Here is a 16016-nt window from a genome sequence, read left to right as displayed (position 1 = left end):
TGCCAGCCGGACACTGCTCTCGGTACAAAAGTGACCTAGGGCAAATGACCCAAGTTACATGACATGTTTCCCACATGCAGTGCATTGACATCCAGATAGTCAATTTGATACTCTCCATCTCCCATTTATAGCCCCAAATCAATAGCAGTCCTCTGTTCTGAGAGAAGGGACTGATGTGTAGTGACGTCTTCTGGACCATCTTCTTTCCACTAGAAAGCCAAGGATTGTGTTTCGACGGAAGGCAGGTCACTGAGCCTCAATCGTAGCTGACAGTCAGGGATCCGAATTTCTTGCCCTTGATTGTGACGTAGAAATTCAGAGAAGACTGCAGAGATATGTGCACGGTAACATTGATAGAGTAGTACTGTCGACCACATGGGCTCGTGTTCCGTTTCAGGTATACCAGGGGTATGTCGTTAGAATCGACTGTGAGCACTGCTACACGGTATACTGACTGATCTATGTTAGCTGTGTTGCTTCCCCGAAGCGGCTTGCTTACCTTGTCTACAGATCGTGATGGAGCAATGTCTGCATCGCACGAGAGGAGTTTCCACACAATCTGCTTCTCTTCTTCAACCCACCACCTCAACATGAATCCTGTAGCTGCATGGGTTGCCTCTGACGCAAGAAGGGTCTGTCCTTTCTCGATTAACCATTTCATTTGATTATTTGCCATCTTTTTCCAGAATGCCAGTCTGTGAACATGTCGACCCTTTTGTGTGCACGTTTTTGGAAAAGACGGGCACAAGATGTACCATAATGTCGACGGCTCTTTCGCTTCAAGACTGCACCGACACCTTTCTCAAGTCCTTTGGTGACGGCACCTCGGACTACCGCTGACCAACTACAGTGAATTAGTATAATCTTCATCAGGGTGTCGGGGATACTAACGCGTAAGGGGGTCGAATAGCTTGTATCTCTTGCTTCTCCAGGAAGTCTTTGATCTTTGAAAACATATATGGTGACTCTGAGAAACCACCAACCATGAACACATACTGAAGAAGTTAGCAGATACCCGCTGGGAGCACATGACTGTAAAAGCACTGGAATACACGTATCGGTATTGCGATAAACAATATACCTTAATCTTCAAATTTCCTATGCGTGCACGTTGAGTTTGCTCCTGAAGTAGCTCATACGTTCGACAGAGGCATGAGTCAAACATGGCTTTTACATCGTCCCTGATTGTGTCAATAATCATTCATCAGGTTTTGAGCTTCGGAACTCACGCTGTGATTTTTAGGTTTCCAAAAACATTACCTCTCTTCTCATCACCATCGATAGTACTCAGTGGGTATGGCAGTCGTAAGTAATTCTCTTGGGTTCCTGAGAAGCCGCATTTGATCCCCATAGTAAAATCCTGAACAAGTTGGGCCGTCTTTTCGTTGAGCGAGGTACGTGGGATTTCTTCGCTTCGAGAGCCAGCGATTTTAACAAAGTCTTGTGTACCTAAACGACGCTCAAGCCAGTGAAGAAATGCACGATCAACGAAACTACCACCACACTGGGCACCATTACCCACCGAGGCTTCTTCGATGACAGTAGGCTGAATAGCCGTAATGCGATATGTGATAAGGTCGACAGTCCCGCCTCCCATGTCACAAACAGTGAAGCCGTCGCCCACTGCGAACTGAGCGTCCTGTGCTGTACCGCGGAGCGTCTTGATTGTGTACAGCGCGGCAGCTTCTGGTTCCGTGGTAAGGACAATAGGCATCTTCAACTCTTTGAACGCTAGAGAGCTGAACGGCTTTTTCAACAGCCTGCTTAGTCCGGTGTTTTGCGGTATCTGACCACACCGCTGGGACCGTGACCACCAAAGTGATAGGAAGCGTTCTCCACAGTTCTTTGCCATACCTGTCGTCAAGGTTCTTGATCAAATGAGTTTTGACTTGTTCCAGGAAGTCGGCGATGATCTTCATGGGCGGTTTACGTGACTCGAGGAGAGATAGCTCATTGTTGATCTTGGCAACCTCACTATCTTCGCGGTTGTCTAATTCAAGTTTAGTCCACATGTGCCGCTTCTCATGTGGCGGGATATCAGAACCCCATCTAACACCTTCTTGCAGATAGGCAATTTCGCTAGGTACTTTCTCTCTTGTACCGAACTTGCCATGACATGAAGGCCAATCTTGTACGATTTCGACGTGTGATTGTTCGGATGCGGGATCGGATATCTCGCAAAACGACACACCTAAAAATTTAGCAGAACGTTTTGCGATCTAGACCACGCCACTTACCTGTATAAGTAGTGCCGTAATCGAGCCCGATGATCAGTCGACTGCTTCCCATGTTTTCTTGGTTCCTGAAGTCGGAGATCTGAAGTCGGAGCCGGTGTTGCAGTTCCGAATTGTGGGCAATCAGGAGTAAAACCGGGTGAGTGAGCGGATTGTTTGTGCAGACAACAAAGGCGGGTGATTACTAAGACGACCAGTAGTCGAAGTGAAGGTGAAAGTGAAAGTGAAAGTAGCGCCGTATCACAGCGACTGCGTTTAGGTTACAAACCCCAACCGACAACTTGTCTCACCACAAGAGCCTTTGACTACAAGGTTTTCTTATCTCATTAACAGACGAAAAAGTTGCTTGCCTTGGCAAGTCATTATGGATACGAAAGACGCCGGCCAGAAACATTGGACACCTCCTGTAAGTTCATTCATCGCTTTTTGAACCGATTACTCACTTTTAGCTCAGTGCCCACCTGATGTTATGGAAGAGACAAAGTATCCAGTCACGCCAACTAAGCCCCATAGCAACACCAACAGTCAAAGCTACATGGAGAGTCCTTTCAATACCCCGCACGGCAATAGAGATTTTGCGCAGCTTGTCGAAGATAGCGATGGAAACACAGGACGGCCTGGAAACACTAGGAGCACCCCTCGAAAGCGGGAAAACCGAACCAAGAGATTATGCCGCCTCGTCGACAAGCTACGCAATGAAAATGAAGATCTGAAAGTGCGTATCGATGAACTCACCACAGCCTCCCGTAATTTAGCTATGGAAGAGAGCTGCTGCGATAAAATGCACGAACACGATATTTTGCAGAGAATCATCTCGTACGCCAAAGATCATAGTCTCTATTACGGCAATCTTACAATGGAATCTGTACATACAATGCTGAGTAATATCCACCACAAATTGAGAGCATCCAATCATCCGCGAACTGCTTCGGAAAATCTCGAAGCACAGATTCAAGCCCTGAGAAAGGAGCTCGCTGCTTCACACGCACAGTGCCAGTCACTGGGGAAACGACAAGCCGTCTCAAACGCCAAGCTTCGAGAATCACTCCAGGATCTTGCCATCTCTCAAGATGAAGCGCAGAGCCTGCGAACTCAAATGCAAGCGTTACAGAAAGAGATGCTTGCCCAACTATCCAAAGTCGAAGTCATTTCTGATGAGACATTTGCTCGGACTTCCACATTCTTGCTTCCCTTGTAAAATCACTCAGCCTCTCAGTTCAGTCAGCACAAGACGTAGATGTTGTGGAGGTTTTGGATCCCATACTGCTCCTGAATCATGTTGCAAAGCACCACTGGGATACCCGCGCACGCAAGAAGGATTATATTGAGGCATGGATATGGTCTTTCCTTATCATGATGGTTTTCGAACACCCTTTCAGTTTCTGGGGAAGCTCCAGAGCTCTCTATGATAACTGGAAGCTTACCTTCGGTGAGAGTGTTGAGAACGACTGGCCAGAGCCTACCCCAAAATCTGAGAACTGGCGACGCACCACAACGGAGGAATTGGTTGGACGGATTGGGCGTGAAACCGTAACTTCAGGGCAAATCCGTGGGGGTCGTCATCGACATGACAAACATGCTCAGAAGATGCAAACTTCGGTGCTCAAGACACGAGAACGAGTCGCCAATACTATCAGTGCGCATCTCACAATAATTGAACCAAATTGCGAGCTTTCGCATATTTCGGACATTGTTGACCGGGCATTTGCATTGGCTCTGGACATATCCATTCAGCCTTCCCGCATCCAATTTACTTGGCCAGAAGTTGGAGACGATTTTGAAGCAGACCATATGTCTCCGATTCCCGATCGCAATGGTCAAGACATCGATGGAGGTGTTGTTGCATTCATTGTCAACCCTGGACTCACTCGATGGGGCGATGCCCGCGGGCAGAATTTCGAGAAATGCCACGAGATTGTGCCATCTCTGGTGCAGCTTGAACCGGTGCAGGCCCAGCGAAGAAGTCTTCGTAGTTGTGTCAAAATCAAGCAGGAGAGGGGATATGCTTAGTGGTGAATTCGAGACTGGATGAGATACTGGAACCGGCGTCGACATGGAGATTGAGCATTGAAGTGAGAAGATGAGGGAACATGACTCGATTGATGGTGGCACAGTGGGATGAAAGGGAGGAAAATGGGCTTGGAGTTTGCGGATTTCTTTCGGTGTTCAACACACCATTGTACTTTGACGGAAAAGCGGATGACATGATATATGCTACCCATCGGTAGTATTGAGAGAACTGGCGTTCAACACGAACTTCCCCACTTAATGTGGCTGCTTCCATGAAGTCAGCCCCCAGAATAGGAGAGAGCGTAACAAGACATGAGCTCATAGGAAAACGCAAAAATGGATGATGAGACGTATGAAACCCGATGTGCGTATGTGCCGTCTTTGTTATATGTCATTGAGCTTGGGCGGGGATCGAAATTGGAGAGGGGGGTAAAGTGTTGTTCACGTCACAGGCGCGTCGACGCGAGGACATTTCCGGGACTAGCGTGCCGAACGCGTCGGCCGCATCCTCGATACATACGACCACCACCGGCTCTGTTATATGCCATTCGTACCTTTTATTGTTTACCTACCCAATGCTGGGTATTGACACTCGGAAAACCTCATTTCACGCCCATAGCATTCCTCACAACTCACCGGGCGCGTCTTTGTGCGCGCTTACTCTACGCCTCCACGCTGGCTAGACATACACACCCACCTCCGCCATGTACCTCCCACGGAATCTGATAGCACACCTCTATCAGAACCTCGTAAAAAGAACACATGCCGCCGCACCGCCAGTCCTGCTCCTTGTCGCACTTGAACCAGACGCGCTATGTGCCTGTCGAATTCTTACCGCGTTACTCAAGCGCGACTATATACCCCACAAGATACAGCCAATAGCCGGTTATGGCGACCTTTCACGGGCAGCAGATGAGCTGGTACGGCCAATGCGGACAACCGAAGGCGGTAGCGGGGGAGTTGTGGTGTGTTTGGGTGTGGGAGGCATGGTAGACATGGAAGAGATGCTAGGCCTGGATGTGGACGAGAATGGAGAAGGTGGAACTGGCGATGTTGAAGTATGGCTCTTGGATGCACGACGACCATGGAATCTGACCAACGTTTTCGCGGCACCTATCAGCCAAGACCCCGCCACGGGAGAATTGGTGCGGAGACAGGCTGGTGTAGACAAGGGCAAAGTCCTGCAGTCCTACCAGTCGTCAAGAGGTGGGATTATAGTCTTTGACGATGGTGATATCGAGCAAGAAATGCAAGCAGAGCGGGAAGCATATTTGGGGCTCGAAGAGATGCCAGAAGTGGGGGAGGAAGACGACCTGAGCGATTCAGAACCAGAAGATGAAGAGCCACCGTCAGGGCAGGCACCAAAGAAAAGAAAATCCTGGGGTGAGGGGGATGATTCTGAAGACGATATGACAGACGACGAGCGGCCAGCACAAAGACGGAGGAGCAATTCTGTTCGTACAACCTTTACATAAAGTGGAACATGAACTAATAACTTCTAGGGCGGCTCAATACCATCCTCACCTGAACCGCGACGGCGGCGGGGTCTACTGGCAGCAAATCAATTAGGCGGATCCTCCGACTTTTCACGCTCAGACTCCCGCAGCCGCTCTGTGTCCCCCTCAGTAGCTGCACCAAAAGAGCAGTCTGTCAAAAGCCTACGAAGGCAACTTATCAAAAAGCGAGACAAGTATGCACAGGTCCTTGACAAATACTACGAAATTGGCACATCATACTCGGATCCTGTCTCATCCCTGGTATACAACCTAGCCTCAGAGCTTGGCCGCGAAGACAACGACCTGCTATGGAACGCCATTGTAGGTGTCAGCAGTCTGGAGTTGTACGGGCGAACAGGAAGTGGTGTCGGGCTCAATCCGCTCTCAGCACAAGGTGGCTCAGCAGGCTGGAATGGTAACCGAGGAGAGAGCATACGCTCTGTACTGCGAGACGAAGTGCGGCGGCTGAACCCCGTCACGGATGCGACAAGCGTATCCCGCGACGCAACAATGGGCGAGGTCTGGGGTGTCATTCCAACAAGTGCTCGCTCAGCAACGGACACAGCCATCCGCCTCTCACCAGAACCCCGCTTCCTCCTTCTCCGGCATTGGTCTCTGTATGAGAGCATGCTACACTCCCCGTATCTCTCTGCCAAACTACACATCTGGAGCGATGCGGGGCAGAAGCGACTTGCTAAACTGCTCGCAAAAATGGGAGTCTCCCTCACCGAATGCAAACAAAGATACACACACATGGACATGGAACTGAAGCGCGGCCTGCGGGAACGTCTTCTCAAGTTCGCCCCACAATACGGTCTGGACGGCCTAGTCCCCCCAAAGTCAAGTACAGGCGATCCAAAAGACGGCTGGGGCTTCGTCCGCTGCTGGGGCTGGAAAGCCTGTCTCTCTGCCATCGACGCAGGCGTAGTCCTAGGTGCCATCCTCGAAGTCGGCGACGTCAAGAGCCTCAACCAATCCGCCCTCGACAGCTCAAACTTCGTCGGTACAACCGACCACACCGAGATGCAAACTGCGACACAAGAAGAGCAAGACCTCGCTCAAGAACACATCACCAGCCGTTTCTGGACCGCCTATGACGCCCTCGGCAACATCGACCTCCTCGTCGAGCACATCACAACAGCCCAGCACCTCCACCGCGCCATCCTCCGCACTGGTACCGCCCTCATCGAAAAACGTCAAATCCGCCACCTCCGCGCCTTCCGCATGGCCGTTGTAAAAGAAGGTCCAGACGTCCGCCTCTTCACTCACCCGGGCGCCCTCACCAAACTCGCCCTCTGGATCGCGGAAGCTATCGTCGAGCTGAACGGCACAAAGGGAAAATCCAAGGGAAGCGAACTCGTCATGGCGGGTCTCGACGACTCGCGGGGCCTCTACGTCGTCGTAGGTCTCGGTGGTAATGGCGGGACCACGCAATCAGCCAAGTCGCGACTTCAGAAACGCGAGGCCCGCGCCGCGGCGAAGCAGGAGAAGGAAGCCATTAAAGAGCAGGAACGCGCAATGCGCCGGGAAGCGCGACGTACACGGAATCTCGCTGCAGGCCTGGAAGAAGATGAAGTCGAAGACGAAACCGAGTCTGAAGCTTCGGATTCGGATTCTTCCTCTGACAACGATTCAGAAGACGAAGAGGACGAGCGCAAGGGCGGCAAAAATCGCTTTGGTAATGCGTTCCAGGAGGTTGTCAGTGAGACCGGGGCGCGAGTCCGCATGGATAGTTTTGAAGCGTGTGTGATTGAGATTAAGAAGGAGGATCTCAGTGGGTTCCTGGAGAAACTGAGTCAAAAGGCCGTTGTTGGTTGAGTGATGTTCTTGTGAGTTTTGTTCTTCTCACCCTTCTTCTTCTTCTCTCTTCAGTCTTTTGGTTCTGCGGGGTTTATTAGCTGCTGTGGAAAGCAAACAAAAACGTCGATTGGAATTTTCAATGCTACGGCGATATATGGCTACGTTTTTGGGGAATTTGTTTCGGTCATGGCTGAGGTGGGTTGTGTGGGGGTTGATATGTTGATACCCGTGGGTTTGCTTCTTTTCTCCTTCATCTTTTGTCTTCTCTTTTTTTTTCCCACTGTTTCGTTTCTTATTTACGGCATAGTTGTTTTTCTTTATATTGAAATGTGACAAGCGAACGATTTGGAAAGCACGTATTCAGCATCGTACTAGTATTACTATTATTATTATTATTATTGTTTCTTCTTTTCTCCCTGTAGAGAGCATAGCACAGCGTTAGCATCGTAGAGCAAAAAACCAAAAACGTATACACATACACACGAATTACAAGCAACCTTCTAATCAAGACCATTGCAGTTCAGAGTATATTCTCAACCCAAAAAAGGAAGAATAAGAAAAAGTGGTATCTTCTGTACGAATGCGCGACAAACACCCAACCCATTTTCCCTCCGCTATTACTCTTACTAGCAATACCATTCCCTCCTACCTTACTTTGTAAACGACCGTCCCTTTTGGCCCATCATGAGCGGCTCTTCGTCGTCACCATCATCATAACTTCCCTCCCCACTGCTTCGTCTCTTTCCCCTCCTTACTTTGACACCATCAGTCAGCCTCCTCTTCACCTCTTCAATGTTTCCATCAATAGTGCTAAATGGCTTGAGCTGGAACCCGCCCAGATTCATGCTACTATTACTCCTACTATGGCTTTTCTTGGGCGTCTGCGGCCTACTAGAAAAGAAGTCCTGATTTGCTAGGTCGTGGAACGATTCGTTGCGTGGTATTTCATTCATGGAACCCGGTGAGGCGGGGTAGTCGTACGTTTCGATATCCTGGCCAGCCTCTATCCGAGCGTCTTCATCAGACTTGACTGGCGGGGTACGAGGACGCTCGTTCTTGTCTCCTCGGATAAAGGGGTCTTCAATGATGCGCTTCGAGTGGAAGTCGTCATACATCTCCGGGCCAAGTTCGTTGATGAGATCGTTGACCTGTTTGGCAAGATTTTCGCGGCGCTCCTGGAGCCTGACGAGTTCACTATTCGAAAAAGGGTTCATCATCTTCCAGAGAGGACCAAGAGATTTGAGAATGTCCATGGCGACTTCACCGAAACGGAGAGCGCCGTAAGTGACTGTGATGTATACAACAAGTTGTGGAAGAATGAGCCAGCGCTTTGGAATACCAGCGGGAAGGTATCCGTTACAGTTGTTGTACGAGTACCAATAGAGCCCGAGACATACATACCATGCATAAGAGGCTGGTGCGGCTGCCATGGCAACAAGGAGCTTCCACGTAGCCATGACGTCTCTGGCTTGAACCTTGACATTCGAAGCGGCAAGCGCCTCTTTTGCTTTCTTCACAGAGACAACCTTGGTAACAATGAAAACTAAACTGAAGAGTATCGTTCCAGGAAGGACGAGCAAACTCAAGAAAATGAGCTTTGCAAGGCGGTAGACGAAGAGACCTGCGGCTTTGATCGGATGCATCTTTGCATACTGAACTTGGTGGTCCCGGAGGCCAAGCGCTTTGAGTTTTCTGTTGTATGTTGTGACCTCTTTCTTGAGTTCCACGACACGAGGATCATCCTTGTAGCGCTCATATCCTTGGACAAGGCGTCGGTTCAACTCGACAACCCTGGGCAATGGCAGTTTCGTTCCCTTTGAGTTGTAAAGACGACGGACGGCCTGGATGACCTGCCAACAAGTGTAAGTGAAGAACAAAAACTATTCAGTGAACCACATACCATGAGTGTATCGTAGTCAGGTGTTGTAACGGTGACGCCAATGAGACCCTGTCGAATAGTCTCAAGCATCTCGCCAATTGCTTCTCGTCTTCCAGGCCCATCAAACTTCTTAGCAAGCTCTGGCGGGACATGGATTGGTGTTCCAAACTCGATAACGGCCCTTGAACGAAACTTGTGAGCGTGAAAGTAGTTCATGCCAACAGGAATAATGTTCAGATTGCAGTCCGGCTTGGTTGCGACTGTGCCAAGAGCCATGATGGCGACACCAGCTGGGAATTGTTAGTTATTGCCGAGTTTCCATTTGGGAGTAGCTGACCTTTTAGAGGCAGAAGATCGGTACGGTCATGGCTACCACCCTCCGGAAAGATACCAATGCTTCCACCGTGGTGCAGAACCGCATGTACAGCGTCGTAGACCTCGGTTTGATCGAGTTTGGGCGCAACCTGAAACGACGTTCCTTCGTAGCCATCAGCAATTCCCTTTTTCGCGTCGGCTCCGCCAACAAATGTGCCGTCTTTGGTCATGTCGTTGCGTCCAGTCAGTTGCTGCATTGCGACACCTCCTTTAAAGGGACGCTTCAGCCGAATCTCTTCCGGGCCTTTGATCTCAAGAATCTCTGCAGTCGCTGCCTTGTTGTCTACTTTTGGAAGAACAAGCGAACCACCAACCTGGAACAGCTTGTCTTCAAAGTTTGTATCTACACCTCGAACGAGAGTGGGGTCATTTATGGGATCTGGGAGATAGATTTTGCCCTTTGCTGGCTTGGTCATGTCCATAGCTCGTCCCACGGGCACAACACCCGTCAGGCTAGCCATTGCGCCGACAAACTTGCGTTTCATGGACTTCTCAGCGATCAGAAATTGTATACGGCGGTCCGATTCCTTCTTCACAACTCGCATCAACATGAGAGGGTCTACGAACTGCTGGCTGTCAACTTCCGCTTTGCAAAAAAATGCCATCTGTCAATGTCGTACCTGATTTGCATGCGGGGCGCACACGAAAATGACGGGGCCCTCTTTTGGCACCTTCCAGCTACTCCTGGGATGGACTTCTCGGAAGAAGAGCTCGACCAGAATCGAGAATGTCCACAAAAAGGCATCGTAGACATACTTGTTCATGACGGCGAGCTTCTTGCCTTTTGCATCTCTCCTTTCGGTCGCCATGACGGCTGTCTAGACCACTAGTATGATGCCAAAAAAGAAAAGCGTAGTGATGTTCGCCGTGGCGAGGACGAAGTTGATACGGCCCCCTATGGCTGCGGGTACGTCGTAATCTCAGGGTCCGATGGCGATGGAGGGGGTGACTTTTGTGGGCAGTCGGGCAGTGCGCTCACTGCAGGGCGGGGTCGCTAATGATGATGGCGCAAGTGTGTGAATAGCGATAGACTTTGCATGGGTCAGCATGGAGTTGTGAGAATTGCCATGGTGTTGCAGGCGCCTTTTTTACCTTCTAGCACTTTCTCTGTGTCTTTGTGTATTGTCGCGTGCGAGGGAACAAACATCAGGCCACAGTTGAGCTCCGGACCTGATCGGATCCTGAGATAGGAGATAGCCGAGTGCCGAGCAGCGAGAGTATTAGTGGAGCGTTGCGCTGGAAGGATAAAGCTCAACCGAAGCCGCCTTGGGACGCTATTCTCGTTGTTGAGACCGGGTATGTGGAGGGAGTGCAGATGGGCCGGGGTAGCGGGCTAGATTTGTTATGTCATTGCTGCCTCGCCTGCGCAGCTTGCCGCTTCTTCATGGTGGGGCAGTGGCTGTTCGCCTGCACTCTACTAACCGCGCCCATGGGCAACCACAGGCCTAGACTCGCTCCACACCTGCACCATCACCCCCAACGGGAGCAAGAAATCACACAAATAGGCTCAGAATGACCCGATATAGAATCTGTATTGAAGGGTTCGGCAACTAGACTTTAGGATATGAAAGTCTCTAATCAAGAAGGGTATATACGTAATATCGAATAAGATGAACATAGAAGGCACAGCCAGCATGCATATGTACACCTACAACCCGACGAAGACAGTCGCAGCCACGAACATTGCCAAGACAGAACCGCTGACACTGTAGACAGACCCAGCGCCCTCGAACACTGGCAACGTCGGGCTGGCTGTGTTATTGCTCGCAGGTGGCGACACTGCGCTCGAAGTTGTCAAGTTGAGAGGAACGGATGCAGCTGGTGCGGTCGGCACGAATGGAACTGTAATAGTCACCGTCACGCTAGGCGTGCAGCTAGAGGTAGAAAAGGAAGAAGACGCCGCAACAGTAACCGTCTTGGTGACGTTGCGCACGCATGACGAAGAAGAAGGCTCGGTCTCATCGAATTCAAGACCAGGGTTGTTAGGGACGACGGGAGCCGCGCTAGAAGCCGTGGGGCTTGGGGTGATGACGGGCGCTGGCACGTCGGAGGCTGGGGCTGGAGCCTCAATTGCCTGGGGCTTGTCAGACTGCACCGCTTCTGGTACCTGTCCTGCCACTGTTTCACTCAGGGGACTCTTACTTGGCGAAGCAAGCGGCGCACTTGATGGCGCTTCAGGTGCTGGTGCCTGCTCTGGGTTAGATTCAGGAGTGGGTTCGGGAATAGGTTCAGAAGTAGGTTCAGGAGTAAGCTGTGGAGTCGGCGTGGGAGTCGGCGTGGGAGTAGATTCTGGCGCAGAGTCCGTGGGGGGGTTTGCAGCGTTGTTCTTCGCAGGAAGCAGGTTCTTCTTGATCTGCAGAAGCGCCTGAGTGACCTCAAGTGCAGACAGCTGCTGACCAACACCAGAAGTACCGTCCCAGCCTCCGGTGTACCACTTGCTGCCGCAAGTCTTTCCATCTGGGCCTCCAGAGCAAGACTTTGCAGCGCCGACCGCAGAGGCTGTGAGATACTTCTTAATGGAATCTTTGGTGAAGGGAGCCAACAATGCAGTCTTGGCCATAAAGCGGGCGAGATAAGCCTTGAAAGACTGCTGGTCAAGGTTGCAGTGCCTTCCTGACTCGCCCGTCTCACATGCCCATTCATACATAATGTTGGTGGCATTCTCATAGGGGCTAAAGAAGAGCGCCTCGGCATGTTTGAGGAGACCAGCTGTGCGGTCTTGCCAGATCTTGGCGCCCTTGGTGAAGTCGTACATGAATGCTGATCCGTGAAGAAACATGGCGTTGTTGTAACTCCACTGGGTCTCATCCGCCACCTTGGAGCAGTTGGTCTTGTCGTCGGTTCCATCAAACACTTCGAATTGGTCGGTGATGAGGCCGACGCTCGCGGTCCAGTCATATATCTTCGCAGACCAATCCGCATACTTTTGCTCGCCCGTGTAGCGGGCAAGACGTGCACCAAGCCCAAAGGCGCAGCCGTTGGAGATTGCGTTCTTGTAGTAGAATCCGTACGTGTTTTCGGGATAAATCTGCCACTTCAGACCTCCACCGCAGGTGGTATCATTCCAACGTCCAACAATGCTGTTGAATGAGCTAGTGGCAACTTCAAGATAGTCCGCAGGTGCCTGTGAAGGCTCCGGGAACTGATACTCGAGTGCACTCATGGCGGCGATTGCCCAAAAACATTCATCATCGCTGCCCTGGAATATACAGTTAGCTTTTGCGATCAGATGGTTCCATGGTTTTCCATACCGTTTGGCTCCTGCGATAGTCCAAGATGAAGTCGTTCTTGGGTCCGTAATTGGCAGTCAATGCTTGCTGGAGCGCCTTGACATGCGAATCGTCGCCAGTGATCTCGCTGTATTCAATCATACCTCCCCATGCGGCACCACCCTCCCACCAGTAATGGGGCTGTGGCCAAATGCCGATATCTTCCTTTGGAACGCCTGTAGCATTGCCCTTGTAGAGCGACATCAAGCTGTACGCATATTGTCGGGTGACGGCAAGGATTGATGCTGATCAAGTTAGCCTATAAGAAATGAACGGACCATATTCAACTGCTGTCTCACCTTCGTCCTCAGGATCGAACTCGATGCCGTTCGCGGTGCTTGCCGCAAAAGCAGCCAAGAGCACAGCTCCAGTAGTTGAGAAGAACTTCATGCTTACTCGAAAACGAATGTAAAGAGGTGGGAAGAAGAGAAACAAGGAAACAAAAAGGGCGGAAACGAAGTAACGACTGTGTACTGCGCAAACAGTTTGCGTGAGTGAAGAGTAAAACCTAGTACGGTGAAGGGGCCTGGCATTATGTAGAGAATTGGGCTGACTCGTATCAAGCCACGCAGAACAAGGAGAGCGAGGATGCAGGCGGCAGGGGTGGTGTAAGCGGGCGTTTCGAAACTCAGGAACAGATGGCCCCCCAGCCAATCACTCACTAGCCAGCCTGTTTCATACCCGGGGCCTCTTGCCTCTGCGTCCACTCGTCTTCACTGCGCCTAGCCCTTCATTGTTTGGAACAGTTGATCCTACTGTATCCACAGTTATTGTTGTACATTAGTTGTTGTATGGCTGGTAAGTTTAGCTTCGTCGCCTGCCATGTTTGTATGTGAAGCGCTTGCGAGGGCGACCACAACCAAGTCTTCCTACCCCAGACACACGCGCATAACCCAGTATTCCTGCGGTGGAGATGCATAGCGCCTAGCATGTGAAGATCACACAAGCAAAAAGCAACTGACGAGATTAAACCAAGCGGCAAGGGCCGGTCCTCCATCACGCAGCCATTCGGCAACACTCCTCTAATTATGCCTTGGCCTCCGCAGTACTCCCTCATCACGGCATCACCCCACATCGAGCCTGAAGACCTCCCGTAATATGGATGCTCTGCACAACTGCACACACTGTGCCGGCAGCCGCGTCCACCTTAGTTTACGCCTACTAGTCTCTTTTCCTTCTTGGCCTTTTCCTCTTCTTGTATCGCAGCCCTCTCCTCCCTCGTCATATTGTATGCTCCAGTAACCTGTCTGTACGGGTTGCTCGGATGCGTTTCGAACTCCTTTTTGATTTGATTTATCTTTTGCTGTCGCCGCAAGGTCTTGTCATCCTTCATATCCTCAAGTCTTTTGTTCTCATATGCTGCCAACGCAGTCTTAAACCGCCTCTCGGGGTGTCGATCCACCTTTTCTTGCGTATTGCTTGTGATATCCAGAGCATCCAGCGCGTCGTCGATACCGCTGGCGTTGAGGGTGGATGGCTTTCCGTCGAGGGAGCCCAGGGCTGCGTCGATGCCGCGGGGTTTCTTCTCGGCTTTTGGCGCTTTTCCTTTGGGCTTCGATGGCAGTGATGCCTCTTCTTCACGCAGCAATGCCTCCTTCTCGGCCTTCTTACGTGCTGCCTCTGCGGCCTTTTCTGCTGCGGCCTCGCTGTCATGTGTTAGTCTGCAGTTGCACAGAGATACAAGCCCACCTACGCCTTCGCATTGGACTTTGCACCCTTCTTCCATTCTTCTGCTTCTTCCTTTTCTGCCTGCTGGTTCTTTGCTGCCTGTTTTGATGCCGCGGCCTCTGCCTTGCGAGCCTGCCCTTGTGCCTTCTTCGAGTTCTCGCCGGCGCCGGCGCCGGCACCGCCCTTCTTTGCCATTTTGATGTGACGCTAGTAATGTGCCCGCTGGATATGTGAGGGTAGTGTAGGTTCAGTCGAAGGAATTCGGGACGGAAGCGATCACAAACATGAGTCAAAGTTTGGTGAGCAACAGCAGCCGACAGCAACCCCTGCGGGGCAATGTCGTCATGCCACGTCCTCATCAAGAGAAAAGATGATTGGGTGGATTCTCTTACTTCCCCTCACAAGCTAGTGGAATTGCCTTACAGAAAAGTGAATGGCGCATGTAGCGTCAGCCTTGGGTGTGACTGCTGTGTGCCAGAAATGACATCCATCAAGTCCGCGGACGGTGCTATCCCTACAGGATTATCTTGCTCGTAGTCGTCCAACTGACAGCTTACACCTGATTGCAAATGATCTATTTTGATGGTGTAAGTGATGTGCATAAACAGATACATATATCCTCCTCATTCCTTCCGTTGATAGAGCTTGGAGCGGTTTTTTATGGAGCTTCTGAGGTACGCCGGCAAGCACAATAATCCGTTTAACGCCGCTTTGGCAACCCTGGACTGAACATGGCAGGGATTACCTACTTTCCTGTTTAACATCAATTCACAACTTCACATCTGTCTCAATCTACTCAATACACTTAAGACTTCCATCTCCGCAAAACTGTATTTCATACCGATTTACAGCTTCCTAAAGCGGACACACATTCTCAAAGTATCCAGCGCATTACAGCTTGCAAACCAAATGATATATCGTGATCAACGTGGTTTTTTTACACAGAAAGAAAGACTGACAATCCATCTTGATTAATAACGTATTGATACGGTCAACATAGGAAGCTGAGCATACTCATGATCGACTTTGCACGAGGCTGTGAACCGGACGAAAATCAAAACCCTGCAGCCTATCAGCGCAGGTATGGTCAAAAGCGGAGCAATCCTCAACACATGGTGCTCAAAGATGTGCATGCAAGTTCGTCATGTCAAGAGCTTCGCTGTCGATAACTGTTTAGGATTCTGCTCACTTTTATAAGAATAAGGCTCAGGAATATGTTGTCCCTCCTTGCTTCCTGGTCGGTACTTGATTGATCGAAGGATCCACAATTATATGCAGTGTTTTT

The 16016-nt window shown here is 50.6% G+C and overlaps 7 protein-coding genes across 7 annotated transcripts; 3 read left to right on the top strand and 4 right to left on the bottom strand.

Moving 5' to 3' along the window:
* Positions 1-256: 256 nt before the first annotated feature.
* Positions 257-2289, bottom strand: COCCADRAFT_38444 (uncharacterized protein; the record flags this gene model as incomplete). Its single annotated transcript, XM_007716053.1, has 8 exons — positions 257-454; positions 578-676; positions 712-844; positions 892-995; positions 1082-1181; positions 1230-1714; positions 1746-2191; positions 2238-2289. The coding sequence occupies 8 exons, from the start codon at positions 2287-2289 to the stop codon at positions 257-259; spliced, it is 1617 nt and encodes a 538-aa protein (XP_007714243.1).
* A 309-nt stretch (positions 2290-2598) lies between these two features.
* COCCADRAFT_6650 (uncharacterized protein) lies at positions 2599-4244 on the top strand (the record flags this gene model as incomplete). Its single annotated transcript, XM_007716039.1, has 3 exons — positions 2599-2640; positions 2689-3378; positions 3456-4244. The coding sequence occupies 3 exons, from the start codon at positions 2599-2601 to the stop codon at positions 4242-4244; spliced, it is 1521 nt and encodes a 506-aa protein (XP_007714229.1).
* Positions 4245-4948: 704 nt separating this feature from the next.
* Positions 4949-7558, top strand: COCCADRAFT_27827 (uncharacterized protein; the record flags this gene model as incomplete). Its single annotated transcript, XM_007716042.1, has 2 exons — positions 4949-5698; positions 5747-7558. The coding sequence occupies 2 exons, from the start codon at positions 4949-4951 to the stop codon at positions 7556-7558; spliced, it is 2562 nt and encodes an 853-aa protein (XP_007714232.1).
* A 632-nt stretch (positions 7559-8190) lies between these two features.
* COCCADRAFT_6648 (uncharacterized protein) lies at positions 8191-10603 on the bottom strand (the record flags this gene model as incomplete). The annotated part of the gene is made up of 4 exons (XM_007716038.1): positions 8191-9390; positions 9441-9709; positions 9757-10360; positions 10415-10603. 4 exons carry the CDS (start codon positions 10601-10603, stop codon positions 8191-8193), a joined length of 2262 nt encoding a protein of 753 aa, XP_007714228.1.
* Positions 10604-11442: 839 nt separating this feature from the next.
* Positions 11443-13453, bottom strand: COCCADRAFT_6647 (glycoside hydrolase family 76 protein; the record flags this gene model as incomplete). The annotated part of the gene is made up of 3 exons (XM_007716037.1): positions 11443-12993; positions 13046-13308; positions 13363-13453. The coding sequence occupies 3 exons, from the start codon at positions 13451-13453 to the stop codon at positions 11443-11445; spliced, it is 1905 nt and encodes a 634-aa protein (XP_007714227.1).
* Positions 13454-13679: 226 nt separating this feature from the next.
* On the top strand, positions 13680-13847 carry COCCADRAFT_101199 (uncharacterized protein; the record flags this gene model as incomplete). Its single annotated transcript, XM_007716052.1, has 1 exon — positions 13680-13847. A coding segment is annotated over one exon (168 nt), but the record flags the coding sequence as incomplete, so codon positions are not given.
* Positions 13848-14210: 363 nt separating this feature from the next.
* COCCADRAFT_101246 (uncharacterized protein) lies at positions 14211-14789 on the bottom strand (the record flags this gene model as incomplete). The annotated part of the gene is made up of 1 exon (XM_007716051.1): positions 14211-14789. One exon carries the CDS (start codon positions 14787-14789, stop codon positions 14211-14213), a length of 579 nt encoding a protein of 192 aa, XP_007714241.1.
* Positions 14790-16016: the final 1227 nt, after the last annotated feature.

This window comes from Bipolaris zeicola (genome assembly GCF_000523435.1).
Source record: "Bipolaris zeicola 26-R-13 unplaced genomic scaffold scaffold_125, whole genome shotgun sequence".
NCBI lineage: Eukaryota > Fungi > Ascomycota > Dothideomycetes > Pleosporales > Pleosporaceae > Bipolaris > Bipolaris zeicola.
The sequence above is the reverse complement of the archived record's forward strand: the minus strand, read 5'-3'. Positions and strand labels throughout refer to the sequence as shown.